The sequence below is a fragment of the Lucilia sericata genome, unplaced genomic scaffold (genome assembly GCF_015586225.1).
Source record: "Lucilia sericata isolate MDLA Ls3-8-SP2 unplaced genomic scaffold, ASM1558622v1 Contig000796F_arrow, whole genome shotgun sequence".
Classification (NCBI taxonomy): Eukaryota; Metazoa; Arthropoda; class Insecta; order Diptera; family Calliphoridae; genus Lucilia; species Lucilia sericata.
This window is the reverse complement of record NW_023994788.1, coordinates 129,140-152,500: the sequence shown is the minus strand read 5'-3', so window position 1 is coordinate 152,500 and position 23,361 is coordinate 129,140. Positions and strand designations below refer to the sequence as shown.

Genomic DNA, 23,361 nt, shown 5'->3' with positions numbered 1-23,361 from the left:
GTTTTAAGGTAGAGTTGTTTGTGTTATTGTTTGGGCGCTGCAAGTGTTTTTGACACGTTTTGCGTTTTTTGTGTATGTTTTTTGTTGCTCTTAAACATTTAAGGTTAATAAACATTGACAGTTTCACTCGTACTCGTTTGAGACGTTGCCACACTGACAACACACTTGACAAAAACTAACTACAAATAAATATTAAAATGAAGGTTTTATTAAAATTTTGTAGCAACAAAAAATTGATTGTCATATGACTTTGACTTTGTAAATCAAAAACCTAATATGAATATTAAAATATTGTGGATTTTATTATTATATTTTACTATAATTAAAAGAGGATGTTTAATAAAACAAAACTTGGCAATAACTTTGTTTTGTTTTTTATAAAAAACTAAAGTTTTGTTTAATTTTCAAAGCAATTTATTTGTTTTTTTATTTAATGTAAGTAATTTATTACATTTTTGTTTTTGTAATAAAGAAAATTGTAAAAATCATTCTTTATAAATCATTAGGATAAATTGTTTTTAGTTAAACTATTACGACAAATATTCATTACAACATGTTAAAGTCATTAGTTTTGTTTTATTTTTACAATAAATTATTAACTAATTATAATTACTAAGTTTATATTATTATTCAAATTAAGTTTTTAGTTTTTGTATAATCTTTTCAGATTGTCTATAATCTTTATTAGTAAATAAAGTCGTCATACTTCTACTCAGATTTAAACTCATCATTAGGAAATTGTTTTTTTAAAACTGTAATTTATTTGTTTTTTTAATTTATTTTCTTTTTAATTATATCATAAAATTTTTTAATTAATGGGTAATGTTTTAAGTATAAATTAATGTAGAAGTCAAGCAAATATTTGTCGTTTACAATTGAGAAAACAAAAATGAAATGAAATGTTGAAATAGTGAGAGAAATAACCTACAAAACACTAGTCCCTTAACTGGTTCTTAGTAATTAGCAAAAGGTTCAAAATCTTAGTGGAAAGTTGTAGAGACATTGTGGCGTTGTATCGTTGTATATCATATGTCATATTTTTACTACAACTTTGTTATTGAAACAAAAACAAAACATTCATAAAAAATTAGCACATACAACGTTACCACACTACGACATGGATTGTGAATTGGGCAATTGTTATTAACATAATACATTTTAGTTAAATAAACATTTAACATTTAAGCAACAAGTTAAGCTTCTCTCATAAAACGTTTAAATGTTCAAATGACACGCATTGTGTTTGACAAAAACATATAGTTGTAGTAACTAAGTAGTTTGTTGTCGGGGCAACCAAACGCATGTTCTTAAATTGTTTCAAATATGCCTCAAAAGCAACAGGTTTTATTAATTGAAAACTAAGCTGAAAACTTAATATATGCTCCCTAATATATATAGTTGCCAATTATTACTTTCAATATTTTTACCTGGCCCACTTTCAAAAATAAACCCAAGTTTTTTGCAAACTAAAATCGCATGTAAATTAAAATATTTATTTTTGCAAAAATTTTTTTCTCTACTTCTCTTTATTTCCCCAGAATAATGTTTATTTTTAGATATTTTAAACAATTATTGTGGTTAAACATGTAAATAAGTTATTAACTTTTATTAAAAGCGTTAAATCTTATTAAGGTTGGAATATATAAATTGAATTAAATGTAAATAAGATGTTAATATGTTCACGTTTAGCTGGAAATACCTATTTAGTTAAGATGACTTCGTCTACTCCCCCACCACCGAAAACAAGGTGTGACAAATTGTCTCGCATTTATAATTATAATTAAAGCAACTATCATTAAATCTTGGGGGAAATAAGTGGACTTTGATAAAATTTTTTTATAAGCTATTTACTAAATGAAAATGTTATTAAACATGAACGGGGATTTTGTTAAGTAATGAATTAAAAATTTAATTAATCATAGATTTAATTAATTATTTCATTGGATTGATCATTAGTAAATAAATCTGTAAATACTAAATAGGCTGATCCAAAGACGCCCTCCAATGGAAGACTAGAATGGAAGACTAGTTAATAGTTTAGTTCACATTGACGATGGACTACTCAGATTAGTCAATAGACCTGTTGATAGATTAGTGCATAGTTTAAGGAATGATAATGATAGATAGATAGATAGATAGATAGATAGATAGATAGATAGATAGATAGATAGATAGATAGATAGATAGATAGATAGATAGATAGATAGATAGATAGATAGATAGATAGATAGATAGATAGATAGATAGATAGATAGATAGATAGATAGATAGATAGATAGATAGATAGATAGATAGATAGATAGATAGATAGATAGATAGATAGATAGATAGATAGATAGATTATAGATAGATAGATAGATAGATAGATAGATAGATAGATAGATAGATAGATAGATAGATAGATAGATAGATAGATAGATAGATAGATAGATAGATAGATAGATAGATAGATAGATAGATAGATAGATAGATAGATAGATAGATAGATAGATAGATAGATAGATAGATAGATAGATAGATAGATAGATAGATAGATAGATAGATAGATAGATAGATAGATAGATAGATAGATAGATAGATAGATAGATAGATAGATAGATAGATAGATAGATAGATAGATAGTTCAGTTCAGTCAATACACTAGCTCAAGTCCCTAGATTAGACCATAGAATATACTATATATTAGTCCATAGGCTAGACCATACACTGGTCGATGGAATAGTCCATAGAGTAGTCAATAGACTAGTCCTTAGACTAGTTAGTAGATAAGGCAATAGTCCATAGACTAGCCCATATACCTATTAGTCCATAGACTAATCCATAATCTAGTAAATAGAATAGTTCATTGATTAGTTCATACACTAGTCCATAGATTACTTCATAGACTAGTCCATAGATTAGGTCATAGACTAGTCCATAGATTAGTCTATAGGCCAGTCCATAGATTAGTCCATAGATTGGTCAATAGACTAGTCCATAGACTAGGTCATATACTAGTCCATAGGTTAGACCATATATTAGTTTGTGGACTAGTCCATAGACCAATCCATAGAGTAGTCAATAGACTAGTCCTTAGATTACTTAGTAGATAAGGCAATAGTCCATAGACTAGCTCATATACATATTAGTCCATACACTAATTCATACTCTAGTAAATAGAATAGTTCATAGATTACTTCATAGACTAGTCCATAGATTAGGTCATAGACTAGTCCATAGGTTAGACCACATATTATTTTGTGGACTAGTCCATAGACCAATCCATAGATTAGTCCATAGACTGGTCAATAGAATAGTCCATAGACTATTCTATAGATTAGTCCATAGACTATTCTATAGATTAGTCCTTAGACTAGGCCTTTTATTAGACCATATATTAGTCCATGGACTAGTCCATACTCTAGTAAATAGACTAGTCCAAAGATTGGTTCGTACAATAGTCCCTAGATTAATCTATAGAGTAGTCCATAGATTGGTTCATAGTCTAGTCCATAGATTAGTCAATAGAATAGTCCATAGACTAGTTCATATACTAGTCCATAGACTAGTTCATATACTAGTCCATAGACTAGTTCATATACTAGTCTATAGATTAGACCATTAATGATCAATAGAGTAGCAAATAGAATAGTAAATAGACTAGTCCTTAGACAAGTCAATAGTCTCGTCCTTAGACACTATACCAGTTCACAAACTAGTCAATAGACTAATGCATATATTAATAAAGGCGAACTAATCCATACAATAATCCATAGACATCTTAATGTAACTTTCCATTTAAAAAAAAAAAATTTGATATAAAATCAATTTAAATCATGACCAACCAACCTCAAGTCTTCCTATTTATTAAACCTCCTAACCGTTCTCTCATTTCCTTCATCTCCAAATGCTCTCATTTAAACTAACGGGATACTTAAATGTTGATTTAAACACTACAACCATTTTGTTTACAAAATAACAAACTTAATAGAGAGAATGAGAGAAAAACAACAACAAAACCGGAAGGAAATGAATTCAAATTGAATTGAATAAGGTGCCAGATTTATATAATTTGCATTACTTAAACGCTTAAAATATTGGCAAATAAACTAAAAACGAAGAAAAATCAAAACATTTTAAATAAGTTTCCGTTAAAAAAGAAAAGAAATTGCAGACAATTTCTTTTATAACATTTTTATGGCTACAATAACATTGAATTGATTTTAAATTTAAATAAATTTTTTCATAAAAATTGCAAGTTTCTATTACTTAAGTAATAAATAATTTTCTTTTGCTTTAAAATTCCTTTAAATATTAATTAAAACTAGTTCATTTTTAAGAAAAGAAAATACTTTGTAAATGAATAAATTTGTTTGTGTGTAAGTGTATGTATGTATGTGTTGCTGTGTAAATGAAATATTGTGTTAATTTAAATTTATGTTTTTAAATCAAGTACAACGTTGTTGTTTTTTTTTTTTTTTTTTTTTTTTTTTGAAAATGTTAAATTGTTTGTTTTTATAGTCTCTATTAGTTGCCTTTTCATTAGAGATTTTTATCTTATATCTGTCTGTCTGTATGTCTCTGATTTGTCGCTTTCTGTTGTAAGTCATTTAATCTTTTGTTGAACCACAACAAAAAAATTACGAGATTGTTAAACTTAATGAACTTTTAATATGTTTTTTTGTAATGTTTTCTTTTTTTCAATTTATAGACCTATTAAAACCAATAGATACCTTTAATGATTCGTTTCAACATTGTAAGACAATTGACAGTGAAAAATTGCAAGGAAAGTTTTAATATTTTAAAATTTTTTTATTTAAATTTATTGGGGTTTTGTAATAAATAATTATTTTCAGTTTTTAAATATTTCTTATAAAAAATTTCTATAATTTCTTAAAAAAAAACAATATACATATTTTTTATCTACTTATCAATAAATATTTTTAATAAGATAATGTTTTTTCTTCTCCTTAACAATTGCGTTGTTAATTTTTTTTTTTTGATTATTTTGTTATAAAATTTTCAAGTAAACATGAAAACAACAAAAAAAAAAAAAAACAACAAAAGATTCATCATTTCATCTCTTTGTCTCAATTCATAACTCTTAGTACATATTTGATTTCTTTAACTGACTCATTCATAGCGACTAACTAACCGACAGACTGCAACAAAAATGTTTGGATCTGTCTGCCAGCCAACCGATCGGTCGTGAGTTGACTTAAGAGTCTGTAAACATGAAAACATGTTTATCTTTATCTATCATCAAACTAAGAAATTTTATTTTTGCACATTATTTTTTAAATAAATTATTAGTAAATATTTTAATTGTTAGCTTCCTTTCGCTTTTTACTAAAAAGAAATGTTTATCAAATTTTGCAAATATTAAAAATATGATAAAAAAATATATATATTAAACTACAACAAAAGAGAGATTTACAGAAAATTTAAACTAAAAAGTTGCTTTAATTAATAAAAACTGCTGAATTAATAATTAAGTTAAGTTATTATTTATTTTTTTTAATATATTTTTTTGGGCTTTAATTAGAAGTGTTTTTGATTAAATTGCGTGTTAGTGTTATTATTAATTTTTTTTTGTTTAATAAATTGATTAGTGTTGTTGAAATAGCAATTAAACGAAAAAAAGGTAATTGTTTACAGTTGAAGAGGTAACGAAGTATTTAGTATTCACAATTATATTAAAAAATTTACTATGAAAAGTCGTTAGCGTGACCTCGAGAGATCACTTGCAAATCAGACGTTTTTTGTTCATAATATTTGATTAAACTTTCGTTTAATCGCCAGAGTAATGATTAAATCGGTGATCGCGTAATTAAGTTATATTTTTTATTTGTTAATTTTAAAATACTCTTAATTGTTTTAAATAATGAAAATCGATTGTTGGAAAGCAATACTTATTAAAGAATAATTTTACTAATGTTTGACAGAAGAGAATTGCTGAAAGATCAGTGATCATTAATAGATAGATATAGATAGATAGATAGATAGATAGATAGATAGATAGATAGATAGATAGATAGATAGATAGATAGATAGATAGATAGATAGATAGATAGATAGATAGATAGATAGATAGATAGATAGATAGATAGATAGATAGATAGATAGATAGATAGATAGATAGATAGATAGATAGATAGATAGATAGATAGATAGATAGATAGATAGATAGATAGATAGATAGATAGATAGATAGATAGATAGATAGATAGATAGATAGATAGATAGATAGATAGATAGATAGATAGATAGATAGATAGATTAGATAGATAGATAGATAGATAGATAGATAGATAGATAGATAGATAGATAGATAGATAGATAGATAGATAGATAGATAGATAGATAGATAGATAGATAGATAGATAGATAGATAGATAGATAGATAGATAGATAGATAGATAGATAGATAGATAGATAGATAGATAGATAGATAGATAGATCTAACAGATCAAATGCATCAAATGGATCAAATGGATCAAATGAAATGCATCAAATGGATCAAATATAAATATACTGAACTAGAACTGAACTAGAACTGAACTAGAACTGAACTGAGCTATATAAAATATATCAAATAGATCGAATGGATCAATAGATCGGTCGAATACATCGAATAGTTCAAAAAGATCAAATAGATTGAATAAATCAAATAAATCGATCGAATATATCGTACATATCGAATATATGAAATATATTGAATATATTAAATGGATTGTATAGATTGAATTGCTCAGATATATAGAATGGATCACAGAGATAGAATAGAGCAAAAATGGAATATATCGAATATAATGAATTAAATAGGACGTATAGACAGAATAGATTCAACAGATCAAGCAGATAGTATAGACCGAAAATATCAAACAGATCGAATAATTGAATATATCAAATAGATCAGCGAATAGATCGATTATTAAATGGATATATAGATTAGATAGATAGATCGATGGTATACCATTCTATAGATCGTTAGATCGATAGCATGAACATTTAAAAAATAATTGCAGAAGATCGAATGAAAGAAGTAATCTTCATAAATTTTGATCGAAGATGATTTACTTCCATATATTTTTCAGTGATCTTACTTTCGAATGAAATGCAAATTTATCTAAGGAAAGCATTATCTGAAAAAAATTAATTTCTGAGAGAAATGAGTTAATGAGTCGGTTAATAATGTTCTCTGCAAACAATGATCTGGACAGGATCCTTAGGAACTCTAGATCTATTTATGCAATACATATAGCAATTTGTTTATGATATCTTGAGATGATCAGTGATCCTGAGTTGGAAAGAAAAACTTTTATTGATTTTAAAGAAAATTTCCAAGAAATTTGTTAGAGATTTTATCTAGATCGGTGATCTTAGGTTCGAAATCACTGATTTTGGAATGACAAAATTATTTTTTAAACTACATTTAAATCATTAATTTAATTTTAGTGTTTAAATTTATAAACAAACTGTATAATTGTTTAAAATTTCATAGTTAATAATTTTAGAATGCTATATGGTTTTTCTGGTTGGCCAATAATTTATTTTGAATTATTTTAATAATTGTTACTCAATCTGAAAAAATCTAACAATTATATAGTTAAAATAATATTATTTGTTTGGTTTTTTATTGGTTTTATTATTATTACTTTGTAAAAGTTTTTTTTAACAATTTTTTAAAATAAAAGTGAAAACCAGTTCAAGATTTTTTATTTAGATGTTTTTGTTCTAAACGAAAATTTTAAATATACAATGGTTTTTTGTAAACTAGTTTTTTTCTGTTTGAAAACCCCCACAATTTGCCAATAATAACGCGCCTTTTTTTTGGAACTGTTTCCAAGTCATTATTTGAGTTAATGTAGCTTTACATACCAAAAATTGAAATTTTTAGAATAGTTTGTGACAACAACAAAAACATAATTATTTAAACATTTTTGTAGTTATTTTATTAAATAAATACCTTTTTTGTATTTTTTGCAACTTTTAAGCTTTTTCTGTCTTGTTTCAGTTTTAATAAAAAATCAATTTATTTTATTTGTTTTTAAAAATTGTTTTTTTGGGTCAAGTATTCGGTTTATCTTAAGGCATATCTTGTTGAGTCTATTGTTCAAGGTAGTCTATACTTGTAGTAGTTCAAAAAGTGGGTAACATATATAAGGATTTTTTTTCAAATAAAGGTCCTTTTACATACATATTTACTAGAACAATTTTGAGAGTAGTAAATAAAGAAATTTAATTAAATATTAATTTATAGAAACCCTAAACCCTTCCTAACCATAACTCTTCTAAAAATATCTAATCCTTCAATTGTAAAATAATGTTTAAACAAACCCAACAAAAACATATGACCCTAGCTTTTCATAGGGGCTAGGGTCATATAAGGACCTATTATTATGGAATTCGTGAGGGTCATCAAATCTTGTATAGAACTTGGTTTTTGCAGCTTTTTGTCGAGATATGAGTATATTAAACATAATTATGAACTTAAAAGCCCTATTCGGTGGGTTCAGTTATATGGGGGCTAGGTGAAATAATGGACCGATGTAAACCATTTTCAACAGGCTTCGTTTACGGTACCATAAAAGATCATGTGCCAAATTTCATTGAATTATCTCCAAAATTGCGACCTGTAGTTTGATTACAAAGTTTAAAAGCCCTATTCGGGGGTTCAGTCGTATGGGGGCTAGGTGAAATAATGGACCGATGTAAACCATTTTCAACAGGCTTCGTTTACGGTACCATAAAAGATCTTGTGCCAAATTTCATTGAATTATCTCCAAAATTGCGACCTGTAGTTTGATTACAAAGTTTAAAAGCCCTATTCGGGGGGTTCAGTCGTATGGGGCTAGGTGAAATAATGGACCGATGTTAACCAATAGACTTTGTCTACGGTACCATAAAAGATCATGTGCCAAATTTCATTGAATTATCTCCAAAATTGCGACTTGTAGTTTGATTACAAGGTTTACAAGCCCTATTGGGAGGTTCAGTTGTATGGGGGCTAGGTGAAATAATGGAACGATCTTAACCATTTTCAATAGGATCGTCCCTGGGACAATAGAAGATCATGTACCAAATTTCATTGAATTATCTTCAAAATTGCGACCTGTAGTTTGATTACAAGGTTTACATGGACGGACAGACGGACAGACAGACAGACAGACGGACGGACAGACGGACGGACATAGCTAAATCGGCTCAGAAAATGATTCTGAGCCGATTGGTATACTTTAAGGTGGGTATAGGACCAATATTATTGTGCGTTACAAACATCAGCACAAACCCAATATACCCTCCCCACTGAAGTGGTGTAGGGTATAAAAACCTTTTAAATGCCATTAATGACTGAAAAGACTTACAAAATAAGATTTCAACATTTAACAACAACAATATTTGTACAAAATTTAAACTTTTAAATATTGAAACTTAAAACAGAAACCCAACAAATATTTGTTTTTTACAATAAAGTTAATAAACCCTATAATTATGGTTACAACCAAGTTTTTTTTGCAGCAAGAAACAAAAATCATAAAAAAATATAAAAACTTAGATATTTGAGCTTTGAGTTTATAATTGTGGTTGCCATTTACCCTTAAGACCCCGTGAGACCCCTCCTCTTAAAATTATAATGCAGCTGTTGGTAACCTCTCTGTTTGCAGTAGTGGTTAGTGTGCCACCAAATGCAGCTCGTTTCAATGCAACTTTCAGCAAGAGCGTCCGTCCGTCCGTTCGTTCGTTCATGCGTCTTGCATACAAAGAACTGATGGCATCTGCGTTAATGCATTTGATTTCATTTGATTAGTGGATCCATGTGGTTAATTTTTTTCTTTTTTTTTAACAAATAGTAAAATATTATTTTTCCTTTTTTTATGTTGTTGTTGTATCAATAATGTTTGATTCATTGGATGAAAGAGAAATGTAATTAAAACCGTTGCATTACATTTGTTTTAATAAAATTAAATCTTTCTATTATAAGTTATAAATATATTATTAAATAATGTATTTGTTCCGACTGTCATGTGATATGACATTTATCAATAAGGAAATCTTTGATTTTCCGGGAAAATTATTAATTTAAACTGCTACTAAGTAGGCATGAAAAATTCTGTACTTCAGTACATACTTTTTGGTACAGGAAAATAACGCGGTAGTCCCCGATATTTTCATTACTTTTTGTAACGTATAAACTGTCTAGTAAAACTAAAGTCTAGTCTAGAGTCTACTCTAGAATCTTGTCTATAGTCTAGTTAAGGGTCTAGTCTATAGCCTAGCCTATAGTATAGTCTATGGTCTTGTATATAGACTAGTCTATAATCTAGCCTAGACAATAGTTTCTTCTATAGTCTATTCTATAATTGAGTCTAGTATATAGTCTAGTCTATAGTCTAGTCTATAGTCTAGTCTATAGTCTAGTCTATAGTCTAGTCTATAGTCTAGTCTATAGTCTAGTCTATAGTCTAGTCTATAGTCTAGTCTATAGTCTAGTCTATAGTCTAGTCTATAGTCTAGTCTATAGTCTAGTCTATAGTCTAGTCTATAGTCTAGTCTATAGTCTAGTCTATAGTCTAGTCTATAGTCTAGTCTATAGTCTAGTCTATAGTCTAGTCTATAGTCTAGTCTATAGTCTAGTCTATAGTCTAGTCTGTAGTCTAGTCTATAGTCTAGTCTATAGTCTAGTCTATAGTCTAGTCTATAGTCTAGTCTATAGTCTAGTCTATAGTCTAGTCTATAGTCTAGTCTATAGTCTAGTCTATAGTCTAGTCTATAGTCTAGTCTATAGTCTAGTCTATAGTCTAGTCTATAGTCTAGTCTATAGTCTAGTCTATAGTCTAGTCTAGTCTAGTCTATAGTCTAGTCTATAGTCTAGTCTATAGTCTAGTCTATAGTCTAGTCTATAGTCTAGTCTATAGTCTAGTCTATAGTCTAGTCTATAGTCTAGTCTATAGTCTAGTCTATAGTCTAGTCTATAGTCTAGTCTATAGTCTAGTCTATAGTCTAGTCTATAGTCTAGTCTATAGTCTAGTCTATAGTCTAGTCTATAGTCTAGTCTATAGTCTAGTCTATAGTCTAGTCTATAGTCTAGTCTATAGTCTAGTCTATAGTCTAGTCTATAGTCTAGTCTATAGTCTAGTCTATAGTCTAGTCTATAGTCTAGTCTATAGTCTAGTCTATAGTCTAGTCTATAGTCTAGTCTATAGTCTAGTCTATAGTCTAGTCTATAGTCTAGTCTATAGTCTAGTCTATAGTCTAGTCTATAGTCTAGTCTATAGTCTAGTCTATAGTCTAGTCTAGTCTATAGTCTAGTCTATAGTCTAGTCTATAGTCTAGTCTATAGTCTAGTCTATAGTCTAGTCTATAGTCTAGTCTATAGTCTAGTCTATAGTCTAGTCTATAGTCTAGTCTATAGTCTAGTCTATAGTCTAGTCTAGTCTAGTCTATAGTCTAGTCTATAGTCTAGTCTATAGTCTAGTCTATAGTCTAGTCTATAGTCTAGTCTATAGTCTAGTCTATAGTCTAGTCTATAGTCTAGTCTATAGTCTAGTCTATAGTCTAGTCTATAGTCTAGTCTATAGTCTAGTCTATAGTCTAGTCTATAGTCTAGTCTATAGTCTAGTCTATAGTCTAGTCTATAGTCTAGTCTATAGTCTAGTCTATAGTCTAGTCTATAGTCTAGTCTATAGTCTAGTCTATAGTCTATAGTCTAGTCTATAGTCTAGTCTATAGTCTAGTCTATAGTCTAGTCTATAGTCTAGTCTATAGTCTAGTCTATAGTCTAGTCTATAGTCTAGTCTATAGTCTAGTCTATAGTCTAGTCTATAGTCTAGTCTATAGTCTAGTCTATAGTCTAGTCTATAGTCTAGTCTATAGTCTAGTCTATAGTCTAGTCTATAGTCTAGTCTATAGTCTAGTCTATAGTCTAGTCTATAGTCTAGTCTATAGTCTAGTCTATAGTCTAGTCTATAGTCTAGTCTATAGTCTAGTCTATAGTCTAGTCTATAGTCTAGTCTATAGTCTAGTCTATAGTCTAGTCTATAGTCTAGTCTATAGTCTAGTCTATAGTCTAGTCTATAGTCTCGTCTATAGTCTAGTCTATAGTCTAGTCTATAGTCTAGTCTATAGTCTAGTCTATAGTCTAGTCTGTAGTCTAGTCTTTAGTCTAGTCTATAGTCTAGTCTATAGTCTAGTCTTTAGTCTAGTCTATAGTCTAGTCTAGTCTTTAGAAAGTTTAATCTAGTTTTATCTCTCGATTTTTCCAATTGGAAGCTTTAACAAAAATTTCAATGAAATTTCTTTAAATTCTTTTGCCTTTGGAATCAAAAACTAAACCATTCTTCGTCTTTTTCTTATAATTTCAGAAATCCAAATTGGTGGCGTAGACGCACAACTTTGGAAAGATGTCTAACCCTCGTGTCAGTATTCGCCTGTATAGCGGTAATCGGTTTAGTAAGCGGTTTGGTATTTGTATTACTCACAAATCAAATGGCTGAAGGTAAATATAACTTTTTTGACCAAATGAATGAAATATAGTTAAAGAAAAATTGAATTATAGAACTTAAAACCACTACTCCCGCCAACAATGCTCTCGCCCTGCACGGCGACAACACTGGTTCAACCCAAAATAAAGTACCTGATGATAGCAAAAATATGGCATTCCCCTTGGATTCCAAAAACTCAGATGTTTGTCTCTCCTCCGAGTGTATACACACCGCTTCGGCTGTCTTGAGTAAAATGAAACCTGAAATTGAACCCTGTGATGATTTCTATCAGTTTGCCTGCGGCACCTATATAGATGAGACCCAAATTCCCGAAGATAAGGTGGCGGTTAATACTTTCTCAGTTATATCGGATAAATTGCAAGAACAATTGAAAGATATTATTACTGAGGAAAGGCCAGAAACGGATCCGAAACATTTTAGATTACCTAATGCTTTATATAAGGCCTGCATGAATAAAAGTAAGTTGGAGGAGGGGAGATGGGAGAAAAAATTGTCTTTTATTTAAGATGTATTTGTTTACAGCTTTAATTGAGACCTTGGGTCCTAAACCCATACAACAAATTGCTGAAACTCTGGGTGGTTGGCCAGTAATTGTAGGCGATTCTTGGGATAGTGATAATTCTTGGACTTGGCAAGAGACAGTTAAGAAATTCAGACGTTTAGGTTTCAGCATGGATTATGTGGTGGACTTTTCCATAGGTGTCGATTTGAAGAACAGTACCAAACGTATTATTGATGTAAGTTTGTGAAAAAAAAAAGAATCGGGGGACTATAAATTAACTTTTGTTTGATGTTTTAGTTGGATCAATCTTCTATTGGCTTAAGTCGTGAGTACTTGGTTAAGGGTTTCAATGAAACTTTAGTTTCGGCCTATTATGACTATATGGTGGATATGGCAGTACTTTTTGGTGCCGAAAAAGAAACAGCCAAAAAGGAATTAAGAGAGTCTCTACAATTTGAAATGGATTTAGCTAATGTGGGTTGCAAACTATTTTATTATAAAAAGACAATATGAATTAATATTTCCCTATTCCTTAGATCTCTTGGCCCAATGAAAAAAGACGTAACTCCAATGATTTATACAATTTACGCACCATCAAACAATTGCAACAGGATTATCCCTATGTCCAATGGTTAGATTACATCAATGCTTTATTACCCGAGGGCCTTCAGGTCGATGAAGATGAAGTGATTAATTTATCGGTGCCCAGTTTCTTTGAAGATTTGGATAAGTTATTGAAACGTACCAATAAGCGAGCCATTGCCAACTATATGATGTGGCGTATACATGCTTTCTCGGTGGCTTTCCTATCGGAAGAATTCCGTAAAAGACAATTACAATATGCCACTGCCTTGTCGGGTAGACAGGAACAGGAGGCCAGATGGAAGGAGTGTGTAGATATTTCCTCGGGCAGGTAAATATTTAAACTCTTTAACGTCTTTAAAACAAATTTTGTTTTTGTTTCCGGTTCATTTCTATATATTTTTTGTAAAAATGTTTGTTATGTTTGTCCCGTAGTTTTCATATTTATGTTTTGTAGCTGTTTGTTATCCTTGTTTGCTTGTCCTTTTTTCTGTTTGTTCGTTTATTTGTTTCTTGTTTTGTGTGTTTTGCTTTTTAAGTTTGTTTTTGTATGTCTTTGACTCTTCTCTTTTTAAAGAATTGTGTAAATTGTTGTTTTATTTTTCATTTTTCTTTTTTCTTAATATCTTTTATTTTCTTACAGCAGTGATACCGACGAGGATATACTCGGGTATTTAGTACTATTTTCTATATATATATTTTCTTTCCATTATTTCACTTTAATTTTTGTTGTAGTTCATTAATCTCGAAAACATTTTATTGTTGCCATCTTTTGTTGTTTAATAACCTTGTTATCTCTCACCAAAAACAAAACTTTCAAAATTTTCATCAAAAGCTTAAATAGTAAAACTTTAATATAAAAAGTTCATAAAAAGCTTATAGATTATCGATATCTTGTAGTTTTTACAAAGCTTTTTTTAAAGGCAATACCTGAAAAGCTTTTAAAGTTTTTACTGCTAAACATTAAAAAAAGCTTTTTACTATTACAATGTTATCAAAAAGCTTGTTTATAAATAAAAAGCTCGCTTTAATATGCACTTCCTAGAATTGACTATCGTTTGTTAAACCTAAACAGGACCTTAATTTGAAAGCTTATTTGCTAATCTTTACAAAGCTTTTTAACTTTTTAAAGCCAAAATGCAGCTTTTAAGGCTAAAACGAAAGCTTTAGGGTTATAATAAAGCTTTTGATATGTCCATATTACTTTAGAAAAGCTTTCAAAGATATAAAGGTCAAATGGAAACTTTCAAGTTATATTTTTTCCTTAAAACATTTCAAAAGCTTTGAGCTTTACTTTCTTTATAAATATATTATTGAAACAACTTTTTACTGCAATTTTAATTCAGATTTTAAGTGCTTGTGTTAAGCTTTTATAAATTGTCATTAATTGCTCCATTAAAAGCTTTACAAAATCTAATTCCTAAAGGAAAAACATTCAATCTTATAAAGAATCTTTTTTGTACGAAAAGCTAATAGCTTTTTTCTCATGTTATAAACTTTGAAACATCCGAAAGTTATAATAAAGCTTTTAAGTTTTATTAACATCTAATCATTACTAAGCTTTCATTTTTAATTTTTTGCAAATTTTTTTAAATGATTTTTAAAAATATTATTAAATAAGGCTTTCAAACTAGTTTTAAAGCTTTAGAATCCTATCTTGCTTTTCTTTAGATTTACTACCTTTTTCCTTAAAGCTTTTGTAAAATATCATAGCTTTTTATCATATCTAGGCAACTAGAAAGAATAAGAATAATTTAGAGTTTTCTTTAGAAAAGATTCTCTAAAGTGAGTTTTTTTTCAGAAAAGTTTCTTAGAGAAAGCTTTATTTAGAAAAGTTTTTCAAGAGAATGTTTTCTTTAGTAAAGTTTTTCAAGAGAAAGTTTTCTTTAGAACATAAAGAGGAAAAATAACTTTTAGAAAAGCTTTTCTAGAGAGAGTTTTCTTTGGAAAAGTTTTCCAGAGAGAGTTTTCTTTTGGAAAGACTTTCTACAAAGAGAATTCTTTAGTTTTTTTAGAAAATTTTAGTTTTTCTAGTTCTAGTTTTTGTTATTAATGTTTCCTTAGAAATCGCTTTCTTTCGGAAAGTTTTTCTAGAAGAGTTTTCCAAGACTGAATCTTCTTTAAAAAGTAATTTACTCAAGATAGAATTTTCTTTATAAAAGTTTATCTAGATAAAGTTTCTTTCAAAAAAGTTTTATAGAGCGGGTATTATTTACAAAGCTTTTTTAAGAGAGAGAGAGCTTTCTTTAGGAAAGGAGAGTTTTCTTTAGAAAAGTGTCCTTAGAAATAGTTTTCTTTAAAAAACGTACTCAAGAAGACATTTTCTTTAGATAGAGTTTTCCTTAGAACGGGTTTTCTTGAGAGAGTTTGATTTCTAATCTTCTATAAAGAGAATTTTCTTTAAAAGTTTTTCTTTATGGAAGTTTCTTTAAGAAGAGTTTTCCTTTGGAAAGTTTTTCTACAGAGAATTTTTGAAAATTTTCTTTCGGGAGATATGTTTTTTAGAAAATTTTTCTATAGAAAGTATATCCTTTGGAAAAGTTTTTATAGAGTTTTCTTTAGAACGATATTTTCCGAGAAAAATTTTTCTATAGAGAAATTATAAAATTTTTTATATAAAGAGTTTTCTTTGAGAAGGGTTTCTTTTCTTTTGGAAAGACTTTCTACAAAGAGAATTCTTTAGTTTTTCTAGTTCTAGTTTTTGTTATTAATGTTTCCTTAGAAATCGCTTTTTTTTCGGAAAGTTTTTCTAGAAGAGTTTTCCAAGACTGAATCTTCTTTAAAAAGTAATTTACTCAAGATAGAATTTTCTTTATAAAAGTTTCTCTAGATAAAGTTTCTTTCAAAAAAGTTTTATAGAGCGAGTTTTATTTACAAAGCTTTATTAAGAGAGAGAGAGCTTTCTTTAGGAAAGGAGAGTTTTCTTTAGAAAAGTGTCCTTAGAAATAGTTTTCTTTAAAAAACGTACTCAAGAAGAAATTTTCTTTAGATAGAGTTTTCCATAGAACGGTTTTTCTTGAGAGAGTTTGATTTCTAGTTTTCTATAAAGAGAATTTTCTTTAGGGAAGTTTCTTTAAGAAGAGTTTTCATTTGGAAATTTGTTCTACAGAGAATTTTCGAAATTTTTCTTTCGGGAGATATGTTTTTTAAGAAAATTTTCTATAGAAAGTGTTTTCTTTGGAAAAGTTTTTATAAAGAAAAATTTTTCTATAGAGAAAGTTTTTTTTTTCTCTACTCAGAGTTTTCTTTAGATACGTTTCTGTCGGGAGATTTTTCTTTGGTAAATTTTCTATAGAAAGTGTTTTCTTTGAAAAAGTTTTCTTAAAAAAATTTCTCTACTCAGAGTTGTCTTTAGAAAATTTTCAATCGGGAGATTTTTCCTTAGAAAATGTTCTATAGAAAGTGTATTCTTTGGAAAAGTTTTTATAGTTTTCTTTAGAATGGGTTTTATAGAGAAAATTTTTTCTATAGAGAAAGTTTTATTTAGGATCGATCCTTCAGAAAGAGTTTTATTTTGAAAAGTTTCTCTAGAAGAACTTTTCTTTACGACCGATTCTTAAGAAAAAGTTTCTCTTGAAATTTTCTTTAGAAAAGTTTTTTATAGATTTTTTTGGGGAAATTTCTTCTAGAAATAGTTTTTTTTAAGTTCCTTTCTCTAGAAAAGTTTTTATAGAGAGAGTTTCTAGTGGAAAGATTTCTTTAGAAACTTTGCTATAGAGAAAGTTTTATTTAGGATCGATCCTTCAGTAAGAGTTTTATTTTAAAAGTTTCTCTAGAAGAACTTTTCTTTAGGATCGATTCTTCAGAAAAAGTTTTTCTTGAAGGTTTCTTTAGAAAAGTTTTTTATAGATTTTTTTTTTTGGGAAATTTCTTCTAGAAAGAGTTTTCTTTACAAGAAGTGACTTAAGAGGGAATTTTCTCTAGAAAAGTTTTTATAGAAAGAGTTTTATTTGGAAACGTTTCTATAGAGAAAGTTTTCTTTAGGATCGCTCCTATAGAAAGAGATTTCTTTTGAAAAGTTTCTTTAAAAGTACGTTTCTTCAGGATCGATTCTTTAGAAGAAGTTTTTCTAGGAGTTTTCTTTACAAAAAGTTCTGAAAAGGGAATTTTCTCTAGAAAAGTTTTTCCAGAGAGAGTTTTCTTTTGGAAATTTTCCTTAGAAACGTTTTTATAGAGAAAGTTTTCTTTAGGATCGATCCTTCAGAAAGAGTTTTCTCTAGAAAAGTTTTTATAGAGAGAGAGTTTTGTTTTGGAAAGTTTTTTTTTATAGAAACTTTTCTATGTAAATCGGGAAAGAGTTTCTTCAGATAGTATTTTCCTTAGAACTTATTCTATAGAGAGAGTTTTCTTTATAAAATATCCTCTTGAGAATGAGTTCTTGCGCAAAGTCTCTTTCTACAGAGTTTTTAAAGATTACTCTAGAGCAACGAAAGGCAGAGAGTAAAAAATTAGTTCTCTGACTGGTTTTGCTTGTTTTTTTATACATGTGTGAGCATACGTAAGTGTGAAAGAAAGAGCACAAGAGAGCTTATTTGAGAGCTTACTGCGTTTAGCTGCTCTATAGAGACTCTTTGCTACAAATATGTCTCTAAATAGAGTTTCTAGTACAACAGTCTCTCTAGAGAGAGTTTTTTTTTAGCAAAGTTTCTTTAGAAAGTGTTTTCCTGAGAAATATTTCTCTGGCAAGAATTTTCTTTAAAAATAATGTGAATGCGAGCTTTTTAAACTTTTAACTAGAGAGAGTTTTTTTTTTTGGAATCAATAACATTCCTCATGAGAATTTCTGCTTAAACATTATCAGTTCAACATTAATTTAAACAATTTGGCTTTTCTCTTAAAGAGTAAAAGAAAAAATACATTTGTGTTTATATCTTTAAAAATAATAAAATATTTCATTTAAATAAAGTCACTGGAATTTTCTAACATTTAAAGTTTTTTTGTTATAACTAGAAGATTCACTTTAATTCATTTTCTTAATGTTAAACATCAGAACGGGGTTTTACTCAGAATTCACAGTATTTAATTTATTTACATTTTTGTTTTTATTATTATTTAATTACTACTTATTTTTTGGAAAATTAAACATTTTTTTAACCTAAAGTAAACATTACAAATTATTAATAATTTATTTTTCAATTTGTTTTTTTATTTCGTTTACTTTCATACGCCACACGTTTTTTGCCATATTTAATTTGAAAATTAAACCAAATTACACTTTGCTTTTAAAAATCCACCATTTTAACCCGTTACGTTAAAAAAAAATTTGCCAAAATAAATCACCAAATAACATTTAAAATCGACTACTTCACAACCGAACTTCATTCAAATAATCGTTACCAATGGTGTTAATCATTTAATACTCCACAATTTCCTGAACTCTTAATTTAAAAAACAAAAACCAATATCTCCAAAATCTCCCCTTTTAAAAAATAAACAGTTTAGCGATTTCGGTGGGCTCTCTCTATGTGCGCAAACATTTCAAACAGGATTCCAAGGCCATTGCTTTAGAAATGGTTAACAATATACGCGGTGTCTTCAATCAAATACTCGATGAGGTTCAATGGATGGATGATATGACTAAACAGGAGGCTAAGAGAAAGTTACACTCAATGACCACTCATATTGGTTATCCCGATGAGATGTTGGATAATGATAAATTGGAAGAATATTATCGTAAATTGGATATTGATCCTGATAAATATTTCGAATCATTCTTGAAGATGAATGTCTTCGGTACGGATTATTCGTTCAATAAATTGAGATTGCCTGTGAACAAGACCGATTGGATTAGACATGCTCGCCCGGCTGTGGTAAATGCTTTCTACTCATCGATTGAGAATAGTATACGTAAGTACTTACTTAGTTATATATAATAAAATAATTTTGTTGAGTTCAGAATAACTTTCTTAAGAAAATATCCTGTAAGGATGATTCTTTGGAGAAGTTTCTCAAGAAAAATTTATCTTAGAGAGAGTTACTCAAATGTTTCTATTAAAAGACTTTTCTTTAGATAGGATAGGATTCTCGATAGAGAATTTTCTTTAGAAAAGTTTATCTAGAAAGACCTTTTTAGAAAACTTTGTCTGGAGAGAGTTTTCTTTAGAAAAGTTGTTTAGGGAGAGTTTTCTTAGAAAAATTTCTCTAGAAAGAGTTTTCTTTACAAAAGATTATATCGAGAGAGTATATCCTTTGGAAAAGTTTTCTAGAAAGAGATTTTTTTTTAGAAGTTTGTTCAGAGAGAGTTTTCTTTACAATAGTTCCTTTTTAGAAAAGTTTCTCTAGAGACAGTTTTCTTTAGAAAACTTTATATAGAAAGAGTTTTCTTTAGAAAAGTTTCCTGGAGAGAGTTTTTAGAATAGTTTTTTTTTAAGAGAGTTTTCTATAGAAAAGTTTTTCTAGAGAGAGTTTCATTAGAAAAGTTTCTCTGGATAGATTTTTCTTTAGAAAACCTTCTCTAGAAAGAGTTTTCTTTAGAAAAGTTTTCTAGAGAGAGTTTTTTTTGAAAAGTTTTTGTTGAGAGGGTTTTCTTTAGAAAAGTTTCTCTAAAAAGATTTTTCTTTAGAAAAGATCATATCGAGAGAGAATTTCCTTTGGAAAAGTTTTCTAGAGAGAGATTTTTTTAGAAGTTTGTCTAGATAGAGTTTTGTTTAGAATAGTTCCTCTTTAAAAAAGTTTCTCTAGAGAGATTTTTTTAGAAAACCTTCTCTAGAAAGAGTTTTCTTTAAAAAAGTTTTCTAGAGAGATTTTTTTTTAGAAAAGTTTTTTGTTGAGAGAGTTTTCTTTAGAAAAGTTTCTCTAGAAATTGTTTTCTTTAGAAAATATTATATCGAGAGAGAATTTCCTTTGGAAAAGTTTTCTAAAGAGATATTTTTTTAGAAGTTTGTCCAGAGAGAGTTTTCTTTAGAATAGTTCCTCTTTAGAAAAGTTTATCTGGAGAGATTTCTCTAGAAAGAGTTTTCTTTAGAAAATATTATATCGGGAGAGAATTTCCTTTGGAAAAGTTTTCTAGAGAGAGATTTTTTTAGAAGTTTGTCCAGAGAGAGTTTTATTTATAATAGTTCCTTTTTAGACAAGTTTCTCTGGAGAAAGATTTTTTTAGAAAAGTTTCTTTCTATAGAGTGTTTTCCTTAGAAAAGTTTTTCTAGAAGAAGAAAAGGGTTCTCTAGGGAGAGTTTTCTTTATAAAAGTTTTTTTAGAGAGATTTTTCTCTAGGAAAGTTTGTCTACTGAGATTTTTCTTTAAACAAAGTCTCTCGAGAGGGTTTTCTTTATAAAATTATCTTTAGGAAGAATTTTCTACATAAAAGTTTATCTAAATTAAGTTTTCTTTAGAGAAAGTTTTCTTCAGATATGTTTCTCTAGAAAATGTATTTTCATAAAAGTTTCTCTGGAGGAAGATTTCTTTATAAAAGTTTTTCTATGAATAGACTCTTTTGAGAGAGTTATCTGTGGACAAGTTTCTCCAGAGAGAGTTTTCTTTAGATAAGTTGTTTAGACAATGTTTTTTGTCGAAAATATACTCTCAAGAGAGTTTTTTATTAAGAATTAGCTTTGAAGAGTGTTTAGAAAAGTTTCTCCAGAGAGAGTTTTATTTAGAAAAGTTATTCTAAAGAGTGTTTTCTAGAGAAAAAATTCTCTGAACAGAGTTTTATATTAAAAAGTAGCTTTAGAGAGTATTTAAAATAGTTTCTCCAGAGAAAGTTTTCTATAGGAAAGTTTCCCTAAAAAGATTTTTTCTCTTAGTTTTCTTAAGAAACTTTCTCTGGAAAGAGTTTAGAGTTTTCTTTAGAAAAGTTATTCTAAAGAGTGCTTTCTAGAGAAAATTTTCTCCATACAGAGTTTTATATTAAAAAGTAGCTTTAGAGAGTGTTTAGAAACGTTTCTCCATAGAGTGTTTTCTATAGGAAAGTTTCACTAAAGAAATCTTTTCTCTTAGTTTTTTTAAGAAACTTTCTCTGGAAAGAGTATACTTTAGCAAAGTTTCTCTAAAGAAAGTTTTATTTACAAAAGTTTTTCTAGAGAGAGTCTTCTTTATTTTAGTTACTTTAAAGTGACTATTTCTCATTTTCCTCATGATTCCTTTTAGAATTCCCTGCTGGCATCTTGCAAGGTCACTTCTTCAATGGACAACGTCCCAAGTACATGAATTATGGTGCCATTGGTTACGTTATTGGTCATGAAATCACTCATGGATTCGATGATCAAGGCCGTCAATTTGATGTGGAGGGTAATTTAATCGATTGGTGGCAACCAGATACTCAGAAAGCCTATTTAGAAAAGGCCAAATGTATTATAGAACAATATGGCAACTATACCGATAAGCAGACAGGACTTAATGTAAGTTTTAAAGATTTCGAAATTTAAAGAAAATGGAATAATTTTGTTGGTTATTTTGCAGCTTAATGGCATTAATACTCAAGGTGAAAATATTGCCGATAATGGCGGTATTAAGGAATCTTATTTGGCCTATAAACAATGGGTGGCACAAAATGGTGAAGAACCTAAATTACCTGGTTTGAGTTATTCACCACAGCAAATGTTCTGGATATCGGCAGCTCAAACGTGGTGTGCTAAATATAGAAAAGGTAGGTTTGATATTGATTTAAAAAGATTTCCTTAAATACTAATTGGTTATTCCATTAGAAACTCTCAAAATGCGCATTACCACTGGTGTCCACTCGCCCAATGAATTCCGTGTTTTGGGCTCTTTGAGCAACATGAAAGATTTCTCCCGCGATTTCCAGTGTCCTGAGGGTACACCCATGAACCCTGTGCAGAAGTGTGAAGTTTGGTAGATTTAATAGCATGTGTTTTGTTTATTATACATATTAATATTAATAATTTTTTTTATTATAAAAAAGAAATATCACTTTTTTTTCCTCCCCCCCACTCCCCCAATTTTATATGTGTGTAATAATATAATGTTTTTTATTTAATTTTTTTTTTAGTTTTAAGTTCATGTTTTTTGTTTTATTTTTTTTTTATAAAATATTTTTTTTGAACAAATGTGCAATTCTACAGATTATTTTGTAGTTTATTTTTTAAGTCAGACCTTAAGTGTGTGTGTAATAATAATAATAATTTTCAAAATGCAACAAAATAATTAGTAGTTTTTAAAAAGTTTTTTGTATTTATTATTGTTTTTTAACTTAAATAAACAAACACCTTTTTTAGAAAATATTACTTAGTATCAATGAAAATAATTGAAAACAATATCAAATTAAATTAAAAAAAAACGAAATGTAATACAAAAAAAAAGAATTAATGTGGAATTAATAAAGAAAATAGTATAAATATTATTATTTTACTAATATATTTTGTTAAATTTGTTTTTTTTTTATTTAAATTGCAAATTTATAAACTGACATCATCATTGTTTATATAAATTCTTTAAGAAATATTATTTAAACAAGTTTTTCTTCAATTTTGAAATACCAACAGATGTGGTGTTGTTCTCAGTGTATTGTTTTGTACGACTGAAAAGTGCATATAAACTAGGCTATAGCCTAAACGATAGACTAGACTACATATTAGACTATATAATAGACTAAACTATAGACTAGACTACAAAATATAGATTAAACTATACTGAACACTGAATATAGACTAGACTATAGACTAAACTACAGATTAAACTATAGACTAGCCTATAGACTAGGCTATAAACTAGACATTAGACTAGACTATAGACTAGACAATAGAGTAGACTAGACTAGACTAGACTAGACTAGACTAGACTAGACTAGACTATAGACTAGACTATAGACTAGACTATAGACTAGACTATAGACTA

The 23,361-nt window shown here is 28.5% G+C and overlaps 1 protein-coding gene across 4 annotated transcripts in view; it reads left to right on the top strand.

Annotated features, from left to right (window-relative positions):
• LOC119608126 (neprilysin-2) overlaps positions 1-22,889 on the top strand; it is a 47,317-nt gene extending 24,428 nt beyond the window's left edge. The window contains exons 3-12 of one of the 4 annotated variants that reach the window (XM_037962402.1): positions 12,345-12,478; positions 12,539-12,943; positions 13,008-13,222; positions 13,285-13,461; positions 13,524-13,900; positions 14,213-14,239; positions 19,007-19,416; positions 21,655-21,905; positions 21,967-22,153; positions 22,212-22,853. In XM_037962402.1, the coding sequence (XP_037818330.1) occupies positions 12,345-12,478; positions 12,539-12,943; positions 13,008-13,222; positions 13,285-13,461; positions 13,524-13,900; positions 14,213-14,239; positions 19,007-19,416; positions 21,655-21,905; positions 21,967-22,153; positions 22,212-22,363 (2,335 nt within the window). In that variant the 3' untranslated portion in view covers positions 22,364-22,853. Of the gene's footprint in view, positions 1-12,344; positions 12,479-12,538; positions 12,944-13,007; positions 13,223-13,284; positions 13,462-13,523; positions 13,901-14,212; positions 14,240-19,006; positions 19,417-21,654; positions 21,906-21,966; positions 22,154-22,211 lie in introns of all 4 variants that reach the window. The other 3 variants (XM_037962404.1, XM_037962403.1, XM_037962405.1) reach the window with 3 other exon arrangements.
• The last annotated feature ends 472 nt before the right edge of the window (positions 22,890-23,361 follow it).